Consider the following 26,591-nt stretch of genomic DNA (forward strand, 5'->3'; position numbering starts at 1 on the left):
GTACTGTGAAATCAGGTTCCCAATGGAGCATCCCCCAAACCACGTTCTTACTTGGAAACCATTTGCATAAAATTATCTTTAAAAATCTCTTTGTGGGGGTGCTGGGTGGCTCAGTTGGTTAAGCATCTGCTCAGTCATGATCCCAGGGTTCTGGGATCGAGCCCCACATCGGTCCAGCTCTCTGCTCAGTGGGGAGTCTGCTCCTCCTCCCCACCCCGCTTCCTTGCTCTCAAATAAATAAACAAAATCTTTTAAAAAAATCTCTTCGTCTTCAGGGCGTCTGGGTGGCTCAGTCATTAAACATCTGCCTTTGGCTAGGGCGTGATCCTGGCGTTCTGGGATCGAGCCCCACGTCAGGCTCCTCCGCTGGGAGCCTGCTTCTTCCTCTCCCACTCCCCTGCTTGTGTTTCCTCTCTCACTGGCTGTCTCTCCCTCTGTCAAATAAATAAATAAAATCTTAAAAAACAAACAAACAAAAAAAACAAAAAACAAAAAAAAACCTCTGTCTTGGGACGCCCGGGTAGCTCAGTTGGTTAATTGTCTGCCTTCGCCTCAGGTCATGATCTCAGGGTCCCGGGATGGAGCCCTGCGCGCATCGGGCTCCCTGCTCGATGGGGAGCCTGCTTCTCCCTCTCCCTGCCACTCCCCCTGCTTGTACTCTCTGTCAAATAAATAAAATCTTTAAAAAAAACAAAACAAAACACCCTCTTTGTCTTAATCTAACCATTTCTCATTCCATTTCCCCAAATGTAGCTTTTAAACTGTTTAATTATACATACTTATAAATTCCTCGAGATCCATCAGTTTGTAGAACTGCGTGGTCATTCTTGGCACAGAAAAAGTGGTAACTCTTGCTACAGGCTTTTAAATCACATCCCACGGTGGCTCCTCTTTGATTACAAAATGCGCATTTCTACAGAAGAATAAATTTTACTGAGTAAGCACCTGTTTTTCATAATCTTTGTTAAAATTTAAAGTTAAAGACGTCATTAAATGTTATTTTTAAGTCAGTAGCCCTAATGTCCTCAGCCACAAATGTTAGGTATTTACATCTGGCTGCTCAGTTTGAAATTTCAGCAAAACCTCTGCTAAGTAAAGTATGTGGTTGGCACTGACCTGTAATGATCTGATTAAAAACAGAAAGCCCTTTTTGTTTTAAAACAAACAAAACCTTTCTCTTTTTACAAGAGATTTCTAAAAAGAGATCTGTCCCGCACTAGGCAAGGGGTCCTGTTAGGGACACTGGGGCCTGTGGCGAGGGTGGCCAATGGTGCCGCAGAGAGTTGTGTGACCCAGCAGTCTCTCCCTCTCTTAGACCCAGATCTCTCCCTGGGGATAACACTGCCTGTCTCACAGTTTTACTGAGGACAACGTGAGATAAAGTAAGTGAAACCTCTCTGGAGTCTATGTAGTAGGGCCAAAAATTTAAAATTAAAAAACAAAACCCTGAATAGCAAATTTTTTCTAAGTTCAATTTATTTGATCTCTTGCTTTTCTATATTAGTCAACTGATGTGGTATTTTATATTATTGAAGGTGGTGTAAAAATGGCTAGGACAGTATGTGACCACAGCAATCTAACTGGTTTAGGGGAGTCCAAGCCATGCCCAAGGCTGATCTGATTTACAGCAGGCTCTGTCTGAATGAAGGGGAAGCACAATGAAACCACCTTGCAAACAGGAAATAGCTCAAACAATATCCTAAAGTCAGCATAAGCAACCATACATATAAAGAAAATTCAAATATGGATAAGAAATTAGATTATGCTAAAGGTGGAATTTCAAATCAGAGCACAAAGATCATTTAATTTGAGGGGGGCCACCTGGCTTTATGTGTAGAAAAAAATAAAGTTACATCCCTACCTCACAATATATTCCCAAATAAATTCTACATGGATTAAGGCTCTGAGAAAAAGTTTTAAAGTTAATAAAAATGTATGGGGTTAAGGTCAGGAAGGCTAAGCAAGGAAGGAAATTCAGGAGCCATAGAGAAAAAGACTGACAAATCTGACTACATAAAAAATTTAATCTTCCATTTTTATGGTGATAGCTACCAAAAAAACAATGAAAATGTTTGAAAACAGAAACCGACTCATTAATGCAAAGAACAAACTGGTAGGCAAAAGAGGTGAAGGGTATTAGGAGGTATGAACTTTCTGTTACTAAAAATATAAATCACGGGGACATAATGCAGAGCATAGAGAATATAGTCAATGATACTGGAATATGGTGACAGATGGTAATTGGGCTTATTGTGGTGATCATTTCGTAATGTATACACAGGTCAAATCACTGTGTTGTATGCCTGAAACTAATATTATGTGTCAAATGTATCAATAAAAAAAGAAAAATGTTTGCTGCATATTTGATAAAGGGTTAAGACTGCTAAACTCAGAAAAAATGAAAACAGGCAAATCACAGAAGAAATACAAAGGTTAATAAAATTTCATTCCCTTAAAGACTACTGAGTAACTGTGATATGGCAGGCTCTGTTCTAGGGTAGAGGGAAACAGCAGGGGACAAGGTCCTGCCCTTGTGAAGTTAACATTCTAGCGGAGAGAGATAGACCATGATCACATAAAGCAAACTTAAAAACATAGTGATACATGTGTTGTAAATATCTTTTCCCAGTCTGTGTTTTGTTTCTTCACTCTCTTTAATTATGTCTTTTAATGAACATAAATTTCAATTTTAACATAAATAAGAATGGCTCTAGTAATTATAGCAATAAGACTATCGATATCAGTATTTACCAAGTGCTTAATTAGTACAAAGAATGAGCTAATAAAAATATATGGATTATCTCAAAGAAACACAGTGATATATGCTTCGTAAGAATTAAAATAAGGTGTTGTCACTGGGTCCCTGTTTCAGATTGGGGGTCAGTTAAGGCTTCTCTGAGGAGGTGATACAGAAGTTTAGATTTGAATAATGAGAGCTCCCAGCAGGCAAAAAGCAGCGGAAAGGATATTCTAGGCAGAAGGCTTTATATTCTTGTGGCAAAAATGAGCCTCCTGTTGGCAAGCTTACTGGAAGGACAAGAGGGGTGGTCTGATGTTGATGGAGCTGAGATGAGGGTAGGGGAAGAGTCAGAGGTAAGATCCAAGGAGTAAGTAAAGGCTGAGTCATGTAGGGGTTACAAACTAGACTAAGGAGTTGGGGTTTTGTCTTTGTACAATGGGAACATAAAAGTGATCAGTATTTTATTTTTTTTTTAAAGATTTTTTTATTTATTTATTGGCGGAGGGAGGGAAGGAGGGATGGAGAGAGAGAGAGAATGAGCTGAGGGAGGGGCAGAGGGGAGGGAGAAAGAAAGAATCCCAAGCAGATATAGTGCTGAGCACAGAGCACAGAGCCCCAGAGCCCAGCTTGGAGCGCAATCTCATGACCCTGAGACCGTGACCTGAGTGAAATAAAGAGTCAGATGCTCAACGGATTGAGCCACCCAGGGGCCCCAAGTGATCAGTATTTTATTTTTTTTAAAGATTTTATTTATTTTGAGAGAGAGAGACAGCCAGTGAGAGAGTGAACACAAGCAGGGGGAGTAGGAGAGGAAGAAGCAGGCTCTTAGCAGAGAAGCCTGATGTGGGGCTCGATCTCAGGACCCTGGGATCACGCCCTGAGCCAAAGGCAGATGCTTAAGGACCACGCCACCCAGGCGCCCCGTGATCAGTATTTTAAAAACACTATTGTGGCTGTGTGGAGAATGGGCTGGGGTAGGGAGGGCAGGAGGGAATGCAGAACAAAGATCAGTGACGTTTATCAAGTGTCCAAGGGAGATCCATGACTTTACTGCAGGGGATTAGTGACAGAGAGAAGGGGAAGATAGAGGGTCTGCAGGGTGACGCTGATAGGCTAGGAGATGGGCTGGGAGGCTGATGAGAAGATGATGATGGATGAATGGTGCACAGTTCATTGAGGTGAGGTGTGAACAGGTTTGAATGGAGTGTATGTATGTGTGTGCAGGGGCTGGAACTGTGTTCACTGTCCAGTTTAACATGAGATGCTATTAGATATTCATACAGATATGTCAGGTTGGTTATCATGGCTGGAGGTATAGAGTCCCTGGCATAAGTATGGAATTGAAGCCATGGGAACTAGAAGAGGTCACACAGGAAAGATGTCCAGATGGAGGAAGGCGCCCAGGAGAGCCTTGGGGACTGCACACTTTAGCAGAGAAGGAAAAACAGCCAAGGTGCCTGGGAAGAAGCAGCCAGGAAGGCAAGAGACGTAGTAGCAGAGTGTGTGCAGGAAGTCAAAGGAAGAAAGTTCAAGATGCAGGGCACGGACACCTATATGATGAATACTGCTGAAAGGTCAGCTAAAGACAGAAGTGACATTGTAATTGACCAGGTTTTTTGTGTACAAAGGAGGATTTAAGATGACATGATCAGTTGATCATGGATATATGCTGAAGGAAATAATCAGGTGCAAGGGGGAGTACAGATGTGAATGGGATAAAGGGAAATGCAAGAGCCTAATCCTTAAGGAGGAGCAGGTGATGACTCCAAAGTCTAAGTGGAGGACTGACTGACAAGAGGGAGGTCCCAGAGTCTGGAGACAGAAGTGGATGGGCAGTGGTTTGGATAGTAGGAGTTCTTGGCTAATGGCTTCCATTTCTCAGTAAAAATCAGACAAAGATATGTACACCACCAAGATGAACCCTAATGTAAACTATGGACTTCGGGTGTTTTAATGATATGTCAATGTAGGTTCATCAGTTGTAACAACGCACCACTGTGATGGGGGATGTTCATAAAAAGGCGGCTGCGTATGTGTGGGGGTGGGAAGTGTATGTGAAATCTTTGTACTTTCCCCTGAAGTGTTCTGTGAACCTAAAACTGCTCTAAAAAAAAGTCTATCAAAGATAATAAGGCATAGTCACCAACTTGGGGATAAGCAGTTGGGGTGGGGAGAGGTTTTAAAAGAGATGAGAGGATATGAAACAGTGAAGGGTGGGGGTGACATGTTGAGGTTCCCTTTGAGGTTTGTGGCCATGAATCTAAGATCAGTCAACACATTTGTGGGTTTTTGTCCAGTTGTTCAACTGTTCAAGTGCCAGTACTACTCAGCATATGCAGACAACAGACAGGAGCATTTCACCGGGGGTGGGTGGTTTGCTAGGTGAGTAAGGAAATGTGCGTGTGGGTGGTGTGGAGAGGGAGTCCAGGCTGTTCACAGGACAGTAGCTATGAAGTGGGGTCACTGACTGTAAAGGGATCATGGAAGAACGGCTGGGGCTTGGTGGGCTGGGAGGGAGGCAGATGCCTAAGGACTAACGTTCAACCTCTCTCCGGTGACGAGGGGAAATGCAAGGTAATACTTCCTGTCAGACGCAAAAAGTAACAAGATTCGTGATACTCATTTTTGTCAAGGGCTGGGAAGAGTGTTCTTTCATCCACAGAAGTACAAAACGGTACAACCTTTCTGGGGCCAGTTTATTAGCATGTTTCAAGTTATTAATTTATTTGACAGAGAGCAAGAGCATACACAAGCAGGGGGAGTGGGAGAGGGAGAAGCAGGCTCCCTACTGAACAGAGAGCCTGATGCAGGCTTGATCCCAGGACCTAGAGATCATGACCTGAGGTGAAGACAGACACTTAACCAACTGAGCCACCCAGGTGCCCCTCATGTTTCAAAATTTTTAAGGGAATTCTCTTTGACTCAGCCATTTCACTTCTAGGAATGTGCTTTACAGCAATGCTCAAACAAGTACACAGGATACGTGTACAAAGATGTTTACTGTGGCATTAGTTGTTATAGTGAAAAACCAGAGTCAACTTACCTAACAACAAGGAATGGTTTCATGCATTCTGGTCTATCCCACGGAATTCCATGAAGTCAGTAAAGAGGATGCCACAGTCATATGCCTATTGTTTTAGGAACATGCCATGTCTATCTTGCCTTCCAAAATTTTGCTCATCCTGTTCCCTTTCCCTGAGATTCCTCCTTCCCCATCTGTGCTACCCCCTCTCCTCCCCAACTGGAATGGCTTCCTGGGCCCCACCTGCACTAAGGTGCTTGACTGCTTGAGTGATCTGTGCTGACCCTTCTCAAAGCACATCAAGCTGTGCAGAAACTGCCCTCAAATATGTGTACACCTTGTAAAGACTAAATAAATGTTCCAGATCATAAACCTTACTGTCATGGTGGGCATTGGGTGCTCACACCTGCTGTACCGCTTGCTAAGCCACAAAGGCTTTTCACAGAGGAAGTCTACTGTAACAGAACCAACAGGGCAGCCACTCCACACTCTTCCCAAGGGGAGCTGATCCAGGTCCAAGGAGGTTGATCCTGATTAGTTATGGCCCCACCTTTAGCAACTAGAGCAGGAAGATGGGTGTGGCCTAATTAAATTTTCAGAAGGGGTCTTATTCAATGCTTGAGGATGAACTTTTTCTTTTACCAGACAGGAATAAAGATTTTTGTTTTTAATTTATTTATTTGACAGAGATAGAGACAGCCAGCGAGAGAGGGAACACAAGCAGAGGGAGTGGGAGAGGAAGAAGCAGGCTCATAGCGGAGGAGCCTGATGTGGGGCTCAATCCCATAACGCCGGGATCACGCCCTGAGCCGAAGGCAGAAGCCCAACCGCTGTGCCACCCAGGCACCCCTTACCAGACAGGAATAAGACTGACACTTCAGTTGTTGTCTGTGACCACCCTATGACCACAAGAGGACGAAGTGATGTGGACAGGATGACAGAAAGGACGACGGGCTCTTGATGACACCATTAAGCCACTAAATCAACCAACTCTGAAGCCAGTTTTCCCTCTGGCTAACGAAGAAAATGAGCATCTTTTTTGTTAAAGCCAGTTTGAGTTGAGGATTCCTTCTACTTACAGCCAAAAGCATTCTAACTCATATCTACTTTGCTGATGAAGCATTGTTCAGTTGAATCTAAGTTTCCAATACAGGTCCTATGTCTTTCAGTTCTCCAAGATGTGTCTCTATCCCTGGTTTATCAATCAAGTAGACTTTCTTTTGGAAACATCCCCTTCAATATCTGTTCATCTCGTATGACTAATAAAATCATTTATACTTACCAGCTTCCTTCCTCTCTGGATTTCTTTCTTTACTGATTCCACATCAAAATATCTATCTTGATTACATGGATCGTGATCCTCACATTCCACAAGTGCTGAAGAATATAGCTACAGATTGGGAAAAGAAAAAATTCAGGGTACGCACAAACTACCGTTGAAAGCTACAGATCAGAAAATCATATCACAAAGTACTCACCAGGAGTGGAAGATGGATTGGGGGTAAAAGAGTGACCACCTTTAGGGTATGTAAGCAGATCACAAGCCACCCTGCTTTTTTTTGGAAGTGGCCCCAATCCCCAGGCATGTTTTATACTGCATAACCCTGACCTGGTTGGGGCCCTGACCCGAAGCTGAGCCAACTGGATTCCCTATCCTGAGAGAGTAGAATAGACTCTGAGCCACATAGTAGACAGCAAGCCAGTCTGCAAAGAGAGGAATACAGAAACGAGGGCTAGAGAGGACAAGAGGGCTTCCTGATGGCTTCCTAGCTACTGTTCTAAGACCTGCCTGCATGCCTGTCTTCAGGAGCCATGAAATGCCCCTGCAGTCTGATTAAAAACCCACTTTTAGGTTTAGGTTGGCTCAAGTTTCTATGTGTTACCTGAATCCAACCCTTTCTGACTTAAAGATCAACATTACACAGTGCAATCACAAAGCAATCTACAGATTCAATGCAATCTCTACCAAAATACCAATAGCATTCTTCACAGAACTAGAACAAATAATACTGAAATTTGTATGGAACCACAAAAGACCCCAAATAGCCAAAGCAATCTTTGAGAAAGAAGAACAAAACTGGAAGTAGCACAATCTCAGATTTAAAGGTATACAACAAAGTGATAATAATCAAAACAGTCTGGTACAGCACAAAAATAGACATATAGATCAATGGAACAGAACAGAAACTCCAGAAATAAACCCATGATTTTATGGCCAACTAATCTTCAACAAAGGAGGCAAGAATATCCACTGGGGAAAAGACTCTCTTCAATTAATGATGCATGTCTAGACATGCACATGCAAAAGGATGAAACTGGACCACTTTCTTATACCATACACAAAAACGAACTCAAAATGGATTAAAGGCCTAAATGTGAGACCTGAAACCATAAAACTTCCAGAAGAAAACATAGGCAGTAATCTCTTAGACACCAGCCATAACAGTTTTCTAGATCTGTCTCCTCAGGCAAGGGACACAAAAGCAAAAATTAACTGTTGGGACCACACCAAAATAAAAAGCTTTTGTACAGCAAAGGAAACCATCAACTAAATGAAAAGGCAACCTACTGAATGGGAGAAGATATTGCAAATGACATATCTGATTAAAAATGAGCAGAAGACCTGAAAAAATATCTTCACACAAAGATGTATAGATGGCCAAGAGAGACATGAAAAGATTCTCAACATAACTCAACATTAGGGAAAAGTAAGTCAAAACCATAAGGAGATATCACTTCACACCTGTGAGAACAGCTAGTATCCAAAAGACAAGAAATAACAAGTGTTGGTGAGGATGTGGAGAAAAAGGAACTCTTGTGCACTGTTGGTGGGAATGTAAATTGCAGAGCCACTATGGAAAACAATACGAAGTTTCCTCAAACAACTAAAAATAGAAATACCATACGATCCAGTAATTCCACTACTGGGTATTTACCCAAAGAAAATGAAAATACTAATTTGAAAAGATATGCTTACCCCTATGTTTATTGCAGCATTATTTATAAGAGCCCAGATATGGAAGCAACCTAAGCATCTATTGGTAGATGAATGGATAAAGAAGGTGTGTAATACACACACACACACACACACACCACATGTGTATATATATACACACACACAACGGAATATTAGTCATAAAAAAGTCATAAAAAAGAATAGTATCTTGCCATTTGCAACAACATGGATGGACCTGGAGGGTATCATGCTAAGTGAAATGTCAGGCAGAGAAAGACACATACCATACTATTTCACTTATATGTGGAAACTAAAAATAGATGAATAAAAAAGCAGAAACAGACCCATAAACAGAAAATAAACTGGTTTTAAAAGTTGCCAGAGGGAGGGTGGGAGGCCACAGGCAAAAAGGTAAAGGGGAATGAGGGGTATAGGCTTCTAGTCATGGAATGAGTAAGTCACAGGGATAAGAAGCTCAGCATAGGGAATATAGCCAAAGGTACTGTAAAAGGGACTATATGGAGACAGATGGCTACCCTTACAGTGAGCACACCATGATGTATAGAGTAGAATTACTCAATATGTTTACACCTGAAACATGTAACATTGTGTGTCAACTGTGCTTCAATTTTTTTATACTTTTTTTTTTTAAAGGTATTAGGAAAAGGTAATGAAACAAACAAACAAAAATCCAGGAAAAAGCTTAACCCAAAGTTTTAGACCTCTACAGAAAAAAAAAACTATTGAATATTTCTGAAATTCAAAAAAGAAGACATGAATTGCTGGAGACAGACTGTGTTAATGGACAGAAATACTCATAACATTTTCCCCAAATTCATCTATACATTCAATGGAATTCCAGTTAAAATTCCAAAAGGAATTTGTATGAAACCTTGTAAGCTGATCCCAAAATTCAAAGCACCAAAAAACAGCCATGGCTTATCATAAAATTATAGTAATTAAGACAATGTTGTGCAAGCTCAGGGAGAGACAAAGTGACCAATGGAACAGAATAGAGACAGAAACAGATCTACGTGCAAATATTACATTGTTAGCACACCGGGTTAAGAGTGAGGGTTCTAGAAGTAGGCAGCCTGGGTAAGAATCCTGGCTCAGGCACTTACAGCTGTGTGACCTTGGCCAAGTGACTTAACTTCTCTGTGCCTCAATTGTTTCATCTTTAGTTTGGGCATAATAATGATACCTACCTTTTAGGGTTAAGTTCCCAGAACATTACCTTACACCTGGAGAATACTGAATAATAATGATAGTTATCATTATTATCACTATAAATCAACGAGAAAAGAACAGATTAGTCAATAAATAATGCTGGGAAAAGTGGTTAGTCATATTTAAAAAAAAAGGAGATGTCTACTTTACAGAGTAGTTCAAATAAATTCCAGTTGGATTAAGGAACTAAATGAGAAAAGCCAAATTTTAAAATTTGGGTGGAAAAAAGAACTTTAGTAAAGGAAAGAGTTTCTTAGGAGAAAAATCCTACAAATTATAAAAGAAAATAAGGATGAATTTAACTACATTATAAGCCTCTGATAGGAAACACCACAAATTAAAAGCCAATGTACATAATAAAGCATTAGAATCTATTTATATAATCATATATATACATGTAAGCGTAATCAATATCTTAAAGACAAAATGCAGTCTATGAGCACAAGCCACAGAAGCAAGAGACAGAACTATGCATAAGCACAGCCAAATGAGGCACAATCGCACTAATAATCTAGGAAATGCAAACGAGACCATTTCACATCCATCCGAGAGGAAAAAATTAAATTTCATAATATCATGTATGGCAAGGAAGAAGAGAAAATAATTCTGAACCAATGTGGAAGTCAAACTTGGTGCACTCCTCTTGGAGAGCAATGTGACCCATACAGGGAGGTGCAAAACGCTCCCTCTGTACCCAGCAATTCTGGTTTTAGCTATGTGCCCTACACCAGAGAAATTCTCCCATGAATTAGGAGACCTATACAAAGATGTTCATGACAGCTGGTTAGTTATATGAAAAAAAGTGGAAAATCCTAAATGTTTATGCACGCCAGAGTAGTTTAGTAGTGACGGTCACAAAATGGAATTCTGTAACATTTAAAATTAAAGACTTAAGAGTTAAATTTATCACATGGATAAATCTCAATAGCCACAGAATTTGCCTGAAATTCTACAAAGTCCAAGAACATGTGAAACAATATCATATCTTGTTATAAGCACTCATATACACGGTGGGAACATAGAATCAAAAACACAAGATAATAAGAAACACTAAATCTGTGGTGGCAATATATCTCGAGAGATATGGTAGGAGGGGAACAGAGAGAATTAAAGAGCTCTTAACTATCTGTGTTTTATTTCCTTTAAAAAAAATCAAGATAAAGCAAATACAGTATGATTTTATAAATCTGGGTGCAATATCTATGGGTATTGGTTATATTTGAAATATCTCATCAAAATATCTTTGAAGAAGCTTCTTCATAATTGTGTTCGATCAGTTATAAATAAAGCTAAAATGTAATCACAAGAGGATTAGATCTGAAACAGTTTAAAAAGTTAGAAAAATATGCTTCCCAAATTCCCACTTAAAAGCCTAAATCATGGCCAACTCATCATTCTGATTCCAAAGTACATTTATCTATTTTGGTATGTCCTTCCCTAAAAGGATTCATGTGTTTTTAAGTAACTTACCAAACAATTTTCATGAGCAGCTACATTCTCTGATTGTGCAAAGTATAGGACACTATACTCGATGTCTTTGGGGCAGAGTGCACATGTCCTTTTTTCCATCTTTTCTGCAACCTGAAAGACACCTATAAGTAACATCCCTGATGAGAAATGGAAAAGTGGAACTTCTTGGTCTCTGTAACTCCTCCACCAGTCTTAAAGTATAAGGCAGGGCACTTGTTTTTATGAGAGATTCTCAACTCCCATAGAGGAAAAAAAAATTGGTACCCAAGTGGAAAAGCAACTTATTGTGTATTTCTTAAATGGTTTAATACAAGAACGGACAATAATTATGAATTCATTTAATATGTCTAAACGTGAGGAGAACTTTATTCAAGAAACACAACCAGTGGGTGCCTGGCCGGCTCAGTCGGAAGAGCATGTGACTCATGATCTGGGAGTCCTGAGTTTGAACCCCATGTTGGGTGTAGAGATTAAATAAGTAAATAAACTAAAAAGAAAAAAGAAAAAAAAAAAACAGAACCAGGAATTAAAATACAAAGCTCTCAAAACACTGCCTTGATGATACTAAGCTCTCTATAATTATTATTGTCAACACCAACAAGAAAACAATGATGTGCTCAAGAAATAGTACTCTGGTTAACTGCCTGTAAACAACTCTTTAGCTCCCTATGTCAGACTCTATTCAAAAATAAATTTTGAGTGAATTAAAGAAGTAAATGAGCAAGGTGCTTTAATTTAAATGCACTTTTTTATTTTTTTAAAAATTTTATTTATTTATTTGACAGAGATAGAGACAGCTAGCGAGAGAGGGAACACAGGCAGGGGGAGTGGGAGAGGAAGAAGCAGGCTCATAGTGGAGGAGCCTGATGTGGGGCTCGATCCCATAACGCTGGGATGACGCCCTGAGCTGAAGGCAGACGCTTAACGACTGTGCCACCCAGGCGCCCCTAAATGCACTTTAATCTAGCATTATAATAAGTTAGGAGAGAAAGATACATAAAGGCAGGAAATCGATTTTTTTTCCTAAAGAAATTAATAGAAGAAAGGAGAAGAAACTAACAGAAGGAGAACTAGGAAGAAAATGGAAGAGACAGAGGGAAAAAGAAGCCATCCATTTCCACAACCCCACTGGGCATGTCAGTGACAGGTAATCTTCTCTAACCTATTAGTTTGCTGTTAATTTGGCCACACACATCCATTTAACAACTTGCTTGCCCTTTCCAATGTTTATCCTCTTATTGACTTGGTCTTCTGTAGAACACACTTCTGATTTTAATCTTCAACTTTTCGTTTTGAAACAGATTTATTTTACCATTTAATGGTGAGAGTTTTAAATTTAGATGAGGTTAACCACTTAAAGGGTTCCTAAAAGTTCTTTTTGTTATCCAAAAGTGTAAGACTTCTCGGTCTCTCTCTGAAATCAGATCTTGCATTGCACAAAATCAGAACACTGCTCTTTGGAGCAGCATTTATCTCACATTCAGATAAGTTTCTTCTTGAATTAATTTCTGTTTCCTGGATTTAGGTCCTAACTAGTAAGGATATAAATTTGTAGTCCCTCTGCTCCCCACCAACCACGAAAAAGGGGAGAGACTGAGAGAAAAAGCTTCAGATGAAATGAAACAGACCAGCTGCTTCTTTTCATTCATTTCAAACCACCACCATTTAATCAATATAAAATTCATTCTTCAGTACAGACTCTTTGCAACCCAGTGTACTTTGCACCTATAGAGTGTCTTAACTGAATAAACCGCATTTTTAAGTGCTCCACAGCCATGTGTAGGGAGTGGCTACTGTAGGAACAGCACAGCAGAGGATCTAAGGAAACAGGAGACAGAATTGTTGCCTGCAAGAAGCTTACAAAATAAAATAACAGAATAAATGTCACAAAGTAATATAACTGCTGGGTGGAAAACACCATAGATGCTACGGATCCAGGGGAGGAATCGCTCCCTGTGGGATTGCAGTGTTGTCAAGGTCATGGGTCTTGAGCTGCTACAACCTGGAGACAGAGGGAAAGGGGACGGGAGCCGGGAGGGACTGGAGACAGAAGTAGCGATGTGGGAAAAGGCCAAGAGGTTTGACCAGGAGGCAGAAAACCAGCCAGGCTGAAGAGGAGAGTCTGTGCAGAGGAAGCTGGAAAAGAATTTGAGAAACAGATGGTGAAAGACTGCCAGGAAGGATTTGGAGCAGGGGAATAACATGATGAAAGAGTTGTTTTAATCAACTAAACTTCAATAGAAAACGAAAAACAAAAACATAGTGTGGAGTAAAAAAGGATATTACAAAGCTGTCAAGTGAAGAGACAATGTGCATGCTTTTCTGGGTCTAAATAAATAATTCAAATTGTGGGGGAAAGAAAACAGTTGTTTTAAGCTTGATCTCAATACATGGAGAGAAATACTATGCTCCTGAGTAGGAAGACTGGACATTATAATGTCACTTCTTCCCCAAACAAGTTTTAGGTTTAACAACATTTCAATTTAAATCCTAAGAAGGTCAAAGAACTTGGGGGGGGGGAGATTATTTGGAGGAATAAATCGGCATGGACTGTGAAGAAAACTTCGAAAAAAAATACATGGGTATCTGCCTACCCAATTTAAAACCATATTATAAAGATACAACCAGGACAGAAGAGTAGATGACTACATCAAAAGAAAGGACAACAAAATGCAGAGAGAAGTAGAACATAATCTATAATTATGAATTTAACATACCGTAAGGTGGCATTTGCATTTCTTCTCTGGCACTGATGTCCTCAGCCCATTTTCTATTAGGTTATTCACTATTTCCTTATTGATTTATGAGCCTGTTATGTATTCAGGATGACCCTTTGTTAGTTATATAATGGTCTTTTAACTTTGTTTATAGTGTTCTATGACATATAGAATGTTTAAATGTTTTATTTGATGAAATTATATCAATCTTTTATGGTTTCTACTCTTGGGTGAAGGAGACATAACTTAGAAAACACCTCTATTTTCTTCTAAAATGTTTTTTCTATTAAATATTAATGTGAAATTTATTTTATTATAAAGTATGTGATGAGGATCTAACTTATTTTCATAGTGGTTAGCCACAGATTTAAATCTCCTTTCCATATATTTAATTATTACATATGTTTGGGTTTGTTCTTGTACTTCTATTTTGTTCCATTGATCTATCACTTCCTCCTCCAATACTACACTTTATAGTTTTCAATGCTTTAGAATATGTATTAATATTTGACAACATAATACCCTATCCTCGATGGAAAATGGGGGGAAAAATCCCAATGTTGTATTCACCTCAGGCTCAAAACTTTTGACAAAATACTGTATTATTTTAAAGAACACACAAACTGGACATGAAAATTTGTAAAGCATAGGCTAAAAAAAGGAAAAAAAAGCATCAGTTAGGAGGCTGGAATAAAAATCCCTAATAAAGTAATATGATAACATCTGATAGCATGCAATGCTTCTTGTTGTGTAAGAGCTAGATATTTTTGCACGGTGTTACCTTTCCTTGTGCAAACCAGGGCGTTCAGAGAGGTATACTGTATCTGGCTGAGCTGTCAGGCTGCGGATACCTGAGCATGGCCCCCTGTATTTGCGCTGGGGATTCTGCCCATCTGAGTTGCACTCCCAAGTCCACAGGCTTCTAGGGTTTTGGCACCTGGGAATAAGATGGTGGTAGCAACACTGCTGCCTTCTGACCTAGAGTATTTTTCCCCCAGCTGATGGGCAGAAACCCAAAATGGGACACACAGGCTCCCCCTAGTGGCTTTTCTGTGGTAGAACATCTCCTCATCATAGTTTCTTAAAAGATTTTGGCTGTTCTAACTTGTTCACTCTCCCAGACTGGAGGATGCACAGAACTCTCTGCAGTTGGGGGAATCACACTGGAGGCTTTTACATAGACAGACATCCCCCACTTATCTGAACACTTGCTATGCATTATCTGAAACTCCTGGACCATATACATTTGGATAACTGATATTCCTCACCTTCAGAATTCAGGAACTGTATAGATTCAGGCAGTGAAAGATAGGTGTATATGGGGGCTTGGGCATTTTTGGGAATCAGCAGCTGACACCAAGAATAACGAAGAACAGCAGGGCTCCCCAAAGTCCCCTACTGTATCTAGCAGACCTAAGGACTCACAGAGAATGATCTAACAAGAATTCTCAAAAAATGAAACCAGTAGCCAAGAAAAGTTCTACAGAATGAAGCTGCAGAAAAATGACAGGCCAGGAACACATGAACTATGACTAACTCAAACCAACACAGTGAATCTTGGTCTCTCCAGGTCCCCCCGGGAAGGGTTTGCTAAGGCCACAGCCTCTGCAGAGGTATCAGGGGTATCTTCCAAATGTTCCTCTTCCCAGATATGGTCCTGGAGCCCACCAGACAAGGGCAATCCAGTCAGAGGACAGAATCTGGAGAAGGCAGATAGCCAAGAAACACATTTCACCATTAAATGAGTGGATGACGGAATGAGAGTCACTAATCCTATGATTCCATTTACAATCCCCTCCTGACAATGGTATGATTTATGTTCTAGACTGGCAATAAATTATGGTGCTGGCTTGGAAATTTCTTCCTCTTTTCTTCTTTGATCAACTTAATCTTTATTGCAGCTTACTATTTTAGTTCTTCCATTAGATATCAGGTAAGTAAGAGAAGTAAATTTTATCACTGAGTTCAGTGACTGCACACCTGAAATGGATAAAGACCAAAACAGAAGAGGAGTAGACATAACCTAGAAGCTTGGTAATGAACTTGGAAAATAAATGGCTTCATCAGATTGTCCCTGGATGATGTGACTGGATATAACTTTGGGAGAAGTATGTGAGTATGTATTTGGGAGAGCCAGAGAACATTACTGGGGACAGCTTTAGGATGTATAAACAGGAATAAGGATGTGTGTGTTGCAGGAGAGGAGTGGTGGATGGCCAAGGAGTAGGACGTTCAGTGGACTTCTTTAGAATTACCTAACTTATAGTCACACACAGGGATGATCTTCAGCAGACATGTTGGTACTATGGGACTTCATTTCCCTAGGCACAACTGACAGGCCCATAGGACCTATCTGCTCAACTCTCAGATACACAGAACTCAGAATAGAAGATTTTAGTTCAGATTGGGCAGATTTTCCTCCTGTGAAAGACCTTCTCCATCACCAAGAGAATAGAAGCAAAGCTCCTTAGTGGTACATACAAGCCCATTCATTCCTTCAACAAATTCTTAGTAAGAACCTATTATAAACTATTTTAGGTGCTACAAATAAAACAGAGAATGAGATGAGAGTTTCAACTCTCATGGAACTTACATCCTAGTAGTAGAGACAGACAAGTATTTCTCCTGCTAGCAATATGTGCTATGAAAAAAAAAATTAGAGCAGGGAAAGGAGGGTGGGAGGGTGCTCTCTTAAATAGGATGGGCATGCAAAGCTGTGGAGGATACATTTGAGAGAGACTTGAATTATGGTGGGGAAGTGAGACATAGGAGGCAAAAAGAAAGACCCCGAGGCAGGGACAGGTTTGGGGGCTTGGCAGACCCATAGGCAGTGAAGGGTGGCAGATTCATCAAGATGGGCAGGGACAGGATCAGATTAGGACATGGGGTACACTGTAGGCCACAGTAAGAGATTATTCTGAAGGAAATGAGAAACTATTGAAGGGCTCTGAGTAGGAGAATCACATTTACTTTTTGTTTTTTTAAAGATCATTTTGGCTGCCGTGCAGCCTTATCTTTATGAGATGTTAGAGTAGGAGCCAGACCAATACTCTAGGCAGGAGATGATGGTGCACAGGGGCTTGGATGGTAGTGCAGGTGAGAAGTGGTCAGGCTCAAGATATATTCTGAAAACAGAACTGACTGGTCTGACTAATGCATTAGACGGGAAGTGAGGAAGAAAGAGAGGCACTGAGGGCAGTACTAAAGGTACTGGCCCGAGGAACTGGATGAATGGAAGGGGGAAGGCAGGTGGTTGAACAGGTGTGGAACATGTAAGTATGTGCAGAGAAATGAGAATTCTCTTTGGGACATATTCAGTTTGAGATCATTCTAGGCACTGATGAAGTTGGTTATACCAGTCTGGAGTTTGAGGAAAAGGTCAGGATAAAATCTCATCTCCAATAACATTCTACAGATAACACTGGCTGAATGAAAATATGCAACTGCTTTACTTGTGGTTGGCATGTGACATTTTGTGGCGGGTGCTTTTCTGTATGTAACACGCCTTCAACCTTTCTACCTCTGGTTAACTCTTGTCCTTAAAAACTAAGGGCATCTTTGCCTCCATAAAGCTTTCCCTAAACACCAGGCTGAGTTAGGAACCCTTCATCTGAGCTTCGTGGTTCTTACCAGGTCTTATGCAAGCTGCCTTTTCTATTCTTTTTTTTTTTTTTTTAAGATTTTATTTACTTATTCGACAGAGACAGAGACAGCCAGCGAGAGAGAGAACACAAGCAGGGGAAGAAGCAGGCTCATAGAGGAGGAGCCTGATGTGGGGCTCAATCCCATAACGCCGGGACCACGCCCTGAGCGGAAGGCAGACGCTTAACCGCTGTGCCACCCAGGCGCCCCTGCCTTTTCTATTCTTTAAGGCTGGAGTCTGCCTAACTCATCTCTGTATCCCCAGGACCTAGCCTTGAGCCTGCCACACAGTAGGAGCTCTACAACTATTTGAGCGAAGGGAAGGTGCAGACTCACAAGACTGTTTTCTTATTCACAGACAGCGCCACTGAGGATTTGAACTACTAAATGGAAAGGAGGGGATGGTTCCAAAGAGTCACTTTCTCTGCAAGAACTTTCCCAACTGCTTCCTGAAACCCAGCTGACCACTTCTTTTCAAGAGGGGTCCAACTCCTGCCTACTTCTCCCATGCCACTTCTCTGGCAAGTTTTAGGGGTGGGTGGATTGTACACGGAGAGTAAACCCACCCGAGTTTATGTCGGTTTCCCTTGATGCTTCTATTCCCCATGGAGTAGGACAGTAGCAATGGGCGGTCCATCAGCAGTGGGAGTGTTAAGCGGAAGACACACCTCTCGCAAGTGAAGCTCTAGGCAGCGGTCGGGGTGCAGAACCCCTGTGTAGCCCTGCTCGCCAGCGCGCCTCAGGGGCTCCGCAGGCGGGTGGGGGTGGAGGGCAGTGGCCAGCGAGCAGGCCCGGGGACCCGCCCTGCGGTTGCCAGGACTCTGCACCCTCACCTCAGCACGCGCGCGCGTTGCGCTCGGGCGGTACTCACCAGTGGGGTGGGGGAGGTGGTCCCGGGCGTCCTGGGGTTCGGACCAGCTGGCTCCGTGGGCTGACTTGGCCAAGGAAGACAACACTTGGTCCATGGCTGCAACCTCAGCGGCTGTCCGACGGTTGCGCGCAGCGCCTGCACTTCCGGAAGTTCACAGGCAGCTACAGAGTTTCGTTTTCGTAAAAGCTACGGTGACGGATTTACCCTGCCCAGAGGAAGTTCTGAGCAAGAGACACGTAGGGTTTGCAGAGAAGTTCTCATTCAAATAGGAGCTTGCATCTTCTACAGATCCGTGCCTGAATCTGATTTTTTTTTAATTTGCAGATGATCCCTACCCTGCCCAGACTTTTCAGATGGGGAGGAAAGGTGGCCCAAACCCCTGGGATCAGCTGGAGAAGTGATTGCTCTTCTGAGGGATTACCCGTTTCTTCTAAAAATTGTATAACACCAAGTTTGGCCTAAATAAGTTATGTCATAAACGGAGGCAGAATTAACCAACTGTAATTCCAGTTGCGAGTCGCAAATCTTTATTTAGCACCCATGGGGTACACAGCACCATACAAGACGAGGTTTTCAGTGCATGTAACAAAATATACATGTAGAGAACACAAATGCATATAATTACAGATAAAAAAGTTGTTTTGGAAAAGAAGCATATAATGGTGGTTTGCTGAGGAATTAAAGGAAAACTTGCATTTTGGGGACTTATTATTTTTGCATTTTGAGGTTTTAAAGGGAAGAGAGGCAAATTGGGGACAGCAGAAAAGAGAAACAATATATACAAAGATAATTTGGATAGTCTTGACAAATATATAAATGGATCATAGAAGAATGGGACTCAAAGGGAAAATAAAAGCAGACACTGGCAGCCAAGTTTTTGTCCTTCAATCACCCAAAACAAAGCACTAAAAGAGACAATTAAAGACTGATAGCTCAGCTCAGTTATGATGTGGCACTTGAAGAGACCCATCTCCCACTCTCGGCTTTCAATCTCAGCCTTTTTAAGTATGAGTAGACTGCCAAGATCACAAACTGAGGAGAGCCTATAACATGAAAGACAAAGACCAAAGGAAACATACAGGGAAAACAAACAAGAAATAAACCTTCTAGGTTGCAAAATATGCAGTAAGAATACAGATATGAATGCATGTGTATACACACACATAAACCTATTTAATATACATCATGGTATCTTCAAAGAGATAAGATACTGCAACCATGAACCCAAAATAGGATGCTGTTAAAGATATTCAGAGAAGAAAAGACAGCTCTAGAAATTAAGAATATGAGACCAGAAAAATAAAGCACAACTGACATACTGGAAGATTTAAATTGAGAAAATCTCCCAGAAAGTACAGCAAAAAGATAGCTGAAAATAAAGAGAAACTTTGGGGCACATGACTGGCTCAGTTGGAAGAGCATGCAATTCTTGATCTCAGGGTTTTAAGTTTGAGCCCCACATTGGGTATAGAGATTACTTAAATAAATACGTAAACTTGAAAAAAAAATCACAACTCTTTAAAAACAAAGAGAAAAGAAATTAGAGAGCCAATCCTGGAAGTCTAACATCTGAATAATAAGAATTCTATAAAGAAAGAAAGAAAGAAAACAGATGAGGAATCATTAAAGAAATGATTCAAGATAATTTCCCTGAACAGAAGGACAAAGATTGCAGATTGAAAGATCCCACCAAGCACCCAGGATGAAGGATGAAAATGGACCTTACCATAAATAGAACACTGGGACAAAGATAATTCTGTCAGCTTCAAGAGAGATAAAAACTACTGGTCATATATATATAAAAGATAAGGAATAGAATGACATCTGACTTCAGTAATCACCATGGAAGCCAGAAAGGAGACCATTTTCAGATTTCATAGCAGCAGCACTGGAAGCTAGCAGAAGCCTTCAAAATTGTGTATGGAGGTTACTCTAGAATTCTATACCCTGAAAAAATAGCAATCAAGTGTAAGGGTAAAATAACCTGTTCAAACATGCAAGGTCTCAAAATATTTACCTCTCAGTTTTCCTTTTCAAAAACAACTGGAAGATGTCCTTCACCAATATGTGGGAGTAAACCAAGGAAAAAAGAAATAATGGAATTTAACTGGAAACAGATCTGACATAAGACAGACAAAAGCAATCTCCAGGACATTGATAGAAGGTGACAGCTGTGAAGCAGATCAAGATGTCACGATTTATGTATAACAATATTTCCCACACTTATCAAGTATCTTCACTTTCAGTGTACGGCCTAAAATTCCTATCTCTTTACTGTGAATAGACTTAACTTTCCTCATCTGAACAGGCTGTTAGGTTATAACCTTTTGCTCCTTTTCCTAGTTCCTCGGTTTCTGACTCTCTAAAACAATTTAAAGTTAAATTTTCATCTAGTTCAGTATTTTTAAGCAATTAAATTGGGCCCAAACTTAGAATAGCATTTTATTTTATTTTATTTTTTTTAATGTTTATTTTTTTTTTATTTTTATTTTTTTAAAGATTTTATTTATTTATTCGACAGAGATAGAGACAGCCAGCGAGAGAGGGAACACAAGCAGGGGGAGTGGGAGAGGAAGAAGCAGGCTCACAGTGGAGGAGCCTGATGTGGGGCTCGAACCCATAACGCTGGGATCACGCCCTGAGCTGAAGGCAGACGCTTAACCGCTGTGCCACCCAGGCGCCCCTAGAATAGCATTTTATTTGAACAGTAATCAAACTAAACCCAGAATCGAGTATAGAAAAAAAGAAAGAAAAAAAAGACCTAAAACCTCTCAAAAGCCAAAACTACTTTTAATTACTTCTTTTTGAGCTAGTATTCCTCTTTTGGTTCCAAGGGGGAAGTTCCTGGCAGCCAAATGTACAACTTTGTTATGGATAAAATTAGTTTTGATGCCTGGAAATTCCCAGTCCCTTTTCCACTCCATGATCAGGGCTGGGTAACCTATAGCGGAGTATAACTCCCTTTTTCTCTACAAAAGCGATTTGCATATCATACCCAGGAGAATCCAAGAAGTTGTTCAAGACTTTACAAACTCAGTGGAATTGTTTTTTGTTAAGTGAAATTCTTGCCCATCACAATCCCTTCTAGAGGACCTAAATAAGCCAAGTCTGACTAGTTTCTAAGTTTTCTTACGGCTCTCCTCTACCTAGAACAAAAATATTCCAATTCCTCTGCGTTTCTATTCCCTCTTTTCTTGTCTGTGTTTATACTGGAGTAGTAAGGAGAATCTGTGGAAAAGAAGTTCCATCTCAAAGTTTGCCAAAACCCTCCCAATAGGAGAGCTTCTCCCTCTTAGCATTCAAACGGTTTGATCAGACAGAGTTGCATGCAGCCAGAGCTTCTATATGTGTAAAGTTAGTTCTTACATTTTCCTCAGGCTATGTTGCCCACTTTATGGCTCATAAAGGTAAATTATTTGCCAAGAATTAAACAAACATTTTTTAGGTAAAGATGTGGAATTTGGCCCTGTGGGGGGCATGAACTCAAAGATAATAATCACGAAAGTAAGTAAGAACAATTGAATTCTATTGTGACATTTGTTTCTCTTAGTATATAATTTACAAATAAGTTACAAACTGTATAATGGTATTTCATATAAAATATACACTTCCATCCCACTCCTGTAAAGTTGAACAACAGAAAGAATAAAGAGATAGCCTATGCATATGAAAATGTCCTTATTTTGTTCCTAGCATTTCTAAGTCATACAAATGAATTCCCTGACAAGGGTAAACTGAGAATTCTCTTGATGGATCACAACCTAAGTTAATTCCACTGATGACTAAAGGTTCTCTTGCATGGCTCTAACTGCAACGTAATAAGCTAATCTCATCAATAGGCATTAGCTACAGATTTATAATATTTTCTTTCTACACTTATTCACCCCACATTGGCAGAGGATTTCTTTCTCAGGCATAGTCCCAGCTTCATACCCATAATCCCATGTTAGTTCTGTTCTTGCTTTCACATACCTAGAAAGTAGAAATTAAAAACAAACATAAATCACTAACTACAAAATGAACCAAACGTGATTATATCAGTTTATTAACATCATTACAAATCTTCAAAAATCCTGTTTATTCTCACACCCCCAGTTAGGAATGCTCTTTTATTAAGAATAATCATTTGAGTTTTATTTCAAATCTACCAAAATCCTAAGAAAGAAACTTGTCAATATCCACGAGAAAGGAAGTGTTTTGCACACAGTAGAACCCAGTGATGTGGTGACGTCTGTGATGTGAGGCCCGTGGTGCAACAGCTGGAGGCAGTTCTGACTTATAGGAGATGTAGCATTCTACATCATTTATTCCCTGAACTGAACTGGGTCAGAACTGCCATCCTTAATCCTTTTGGGCATTAATTCTCACAGGAAATAAGGACTGAAATTTTCGCTGTTTAAAATTTTATTGACTAGGAACAGTTTGGGATAAATGAATATTTTAGGGTGGCAGATATTAAGGGCTATCACCCACATTTTTAAAAATATTTTTCTACTGTTATTTTTCACAATTTCAAAATTAAATCACATAAAAGAAATTTCAAACCTGTTGGTGAAGAACGCCACCAATGGAAAATTCCTGTCACGTGTTTCTACAAAAACATTCTGTACCAAAAGATTTGGGCAACAACTATGCTGTTAAAATAAATACATAAATAAACACAGAGGTTAGATACAGTAAAGCATTTGATATATTGTTTTTTTTTTTTTTTAAAGATTTTATTTATTTATTTGACAGAGATAGAGACAGCCAGCGAGAGAGGGAACACAAGCAGGGGGAGTGGGAGAGGAAGAAGCAGGCTCATAGCGGAGGAGCCTGATGTGGGGCTCGAACCCATAACGCCGGGATCACGCCCTGAGCCGAAGGCAGGCGCTTAACCGCTGTGCCACCCAGGCGCCCCTGATATATTGTTTTTGAAACATTAAAATACCATTCTGTTTCTAACACATCTCACTTTCATTTCTTTCCCTTTTTTGCTGACCTATAAGTAAAAATATCATAGACTGTAATTTTTTAATAGTAGGAACTCAATCAGAAAAGCCCTATTCTGACAGTCTTATCTTGCTGGTAGAAATGCAAAATGGTACAAACTTCTATAGAAGATAATTTGTCAATTTTATCATTATTATAAATGCATTTGTCTTTTGATTCAGCAATCCTATATCTGGGAATGTATTCCACAGATACATCTGTACATGTATCTATGTGTTCGATTATTCATTAAGCACTGTTTTTAATAGTAAAACATTACTATTCTAAACATTGTTTAGAAACAACCCAAAAGTCTATCCAAAGATTGGTTAAATAAACTTTGGTATATCCATACAGTGGAATTCTATGCAGCTATAAACAAAAAGAAACACAAAAGGAGGTGCTCTATTTACTGATATGGAAAGATCTCCAGAGTATACAGTTAGTTTAAAAAGCAAGGCACAGAACAGTGAATATGCTTTTATGTAAGAAAGGGGGAAGAAATAAGAATATATATATTCACTGGTATTTCCATAAAGAAACACTATAAATATACACAAAAAGTAATAAAAATGATCTTACTATATAGAGAGTGGAGTGGGGATAAGGTGAATAGAGACATAGCTACTTTTTAGGGTACTTTTTTTTTAAAGAAGAAAGAAGGTTAATATGAAGAATGTATATGACTGAGTTTTACATCATCGTCAAACAGACCCTCTGGCAAGGGGACATACGTAAGCAACTGATGTCTGTGTGGAACACAACCATTAGTTATCCTTGTTCAAGGCTTCTAACATGATACTATTTTATCCAGTTACCACCATTCCAATATTGTTGTCTATTGCCCACTAGCACCCATCTCCACACATTCATCTATGCCAGATTCATAAAGGGACCAAATCCCTGCAATACTCCTTAGACATGTTTTCCACCATTCAATTTCAATGATAACTTCCCGTCCATACATTTTTTTTCAGTTGGGCTGGTAACCTTTATTCATGGTGCCTACCACGAACAAAGGTAGGCCTGGAGCTACCTTGAAACAGAATTTTGTTCGGCTGTATGTATGTATTCTGTATGGCTTTTTATTTCATGTATTCATTTTATTTCTATTTTTAAATCATGAATGTATTTTCTATGTTAAAATAATAAAAGAAAGAAGGAAGGAAAGAAGGAAAAAAGAGAGGAGGAAGAAAGAAAGGAAGAAAGAGAGAAGGAAAGATAGAAAAATTCTATTTTTTCCTCCTCTAAACAAGAGAAGAGCCCAGATGGTGTGCTGATTGGGAAAGTAAAATCAACCACACTGTTCTGGCGCAGCAACTTTCAATGTAACTGACAGGAAATAAAGCCATGACAGTCCTTTGCTGGGGATCCTTCTTCGATGGCTCTCCAGACATGTTTAATGGCTCTGACATGTTTGGCGGTAGTATAGAAGAAGTCATATTAGGGCGCCTGGGTGGCACAGCAGTTAAGCGTCTGCCTTCGGCTAAGGGCGCGCTCCCAGTGTTATGGGATCAAGCCCCACATCAGGCTCCTCCGCTATGAGCCTGCTTCTTCCTCTCCCACTCCCCCTGCTTGTGTTCCCTCTCTCGCTGGCTGTCTCTATCTCTGTCAAATAAATAAATAAAATCTTAAAAAAAAAAAAAAAGAAGTAGTCAAAGTAGAATAAAGAAAAACAATTAGGGGACAAAAGAAGAAAGGAAAGGATCCTATTTCTTGTTAACCAAGTATCCTCCTAATGAGGAGAAAAAGAAACCAACCAAATAAACAGATCACCTCGCAAGGAAAACCTCATTGTTTTTAAAGATTTTCTGACTTCAGGTGTGTGGGGGGGGATGCATATAAGGAGGGCACTTGTGATCAGCACTAGGTTTTGTATGTAAGTTCTACATCTGAGACTATGTATGTTAACTAACGGGAATTTAAATAAAAATTTGAAAAAGAAAAAAAAGATTTTCTGATTTCAGAATCTTTTTCTCTTCTGATGGCAGGTGAATTACATATGACTGCACATAAATTTCAATCTCTGTCAGTGCATAGGAGATTAAATTACTCTCAGAAGGTAGTTGGTAGGCATAGGAACGAGAAGGAAGCTTGATGACCTCACCAGCAGCTGTCATGAAGCTAACCCATCTCCATCACAAGGACCTACTGAGGGAGTGGAGAAGCCCTAACAGCTGCTCAGGGCACCCCTCTCCTGAACCACAGTGACACAGGAGAACTGGTCCTCCTGTAGTCACCCCACATGTTGGTCACAGAAAAAGCATATATATAAGTAAATTATGAAACACTAATAAAATGAAGACTCATGAACATAATTACCCAAAAAAAAAAAATTTCAAACCATTCAAAGCAGCACAGAAAAAAAGTTTAGAAATGTGAATCTCAGCCCATATACTCACATTAAGGAAGCGGCCCACATTCCCTTCTTTTGTGGCATCCAATAAAAACATGTTCCCTTTATTGAACTTTTTTAGAGAATCAGGTGAAATATTCTTGGTTTCACTTGGGAACTCTTTTTCACAAAAGACTTGATGGTTTTGATATGCTGGAGATCTTTCCTCTTGGGGCTTTTGCATTTGAGCCTTGAACTCCTTTATAATATTCTGTTTATCCAATGTGGTTGCTTGGTTACATCTGCCCCCTGATGGAGTTTCTTCTCTACATTTAGTTATATCTATCACATCTGATTCAATCAGCAGATTGTCTTCAGAGTCTTTAACTTGGTAGGAGCTTGAATCCTCTAATAAATATTTTGGAAGGAAGTGTCAGCAAATATACTTGGCTGATCAATAGTCCTGTGATTAACATACTAATTAAATGCTAGTTGCTTTAATTATTGCTAATCCTTACAATATATGAAGGTAGACACTACTCCAATTTTACAAATGAAAACTTTGAGCCTCTGAGAGGATAAGAGATTCACCTAACCTGTAATATAATGAGAAGTGGGGTAAGAAACCCAGAAGAGT

The 26,591-nt window shown here is 40.0% G+C and overlaps 1 protein-coding gene and 1 pseudogene across 5 annotated transcripts in view; both read right to left on the reverse strand.

The window, feature by feature from the left end:
* The window catches only part of LOC100476962 (histone-lysine N-methyltransferase SETDB2), a 91,563-nt gene that overhangs the window by 10,197 nt on the left and 54,775 nt on the right, over window positions 1–26,591 (reverse strand). For 3 of the 5 annotated variants that reach the window (XM_034665128.1, XM_011224826.3, XM_034665127.1), the window contains 3 exons: window positions 26,022–26,362; window positions 23,194–23,282; window positions 21,214–22,620 (listed from right to left, as the gene is read on the reverse strand). In XM_034665128.1, coding sequence (XP_034521019.1) covers window positions 22,503–22,620; window positions 23,194–23,282; window positions 26,022–26,362 — 548 coding nt within the window. In that variant the 3' untranslated portion in view covers window positions 21,214–22,502. Of the gene's footprint in view, window positions 1–779; window positions 914–7,044; window positions 7,153–11,418; window positions 11,541–18,648; window positions 18,961–21,213; window positions 22,621–23,193; window positions 23,283–26,021; window positions 26,363–26,591 lie in introns of those variants that run through there. The other 2 variants (XM_011224813.3, XM_034665130.1) reach the window with 2 other exon arrangements.
* On the reverse strand, window positions 23,291–25,184 carry LOC117803091 (annotated as a pseudogene).

This window comes from Ailuropoda melanoleuca, chromosome 7 (genome assembly GCF_002007445.2).
Source record: "Ailuropoda melanoleuca isolate Jingjing chromosome 7, ASM200744v2, whole genome shotgun sequence".
Classification (NCBI taxonomy): Eukaryota; Metazoa; Chordata; class Mammalia; order Carnivora; family Ursidae; genus Ailuropoda; species Ailuropoda melanoleuca.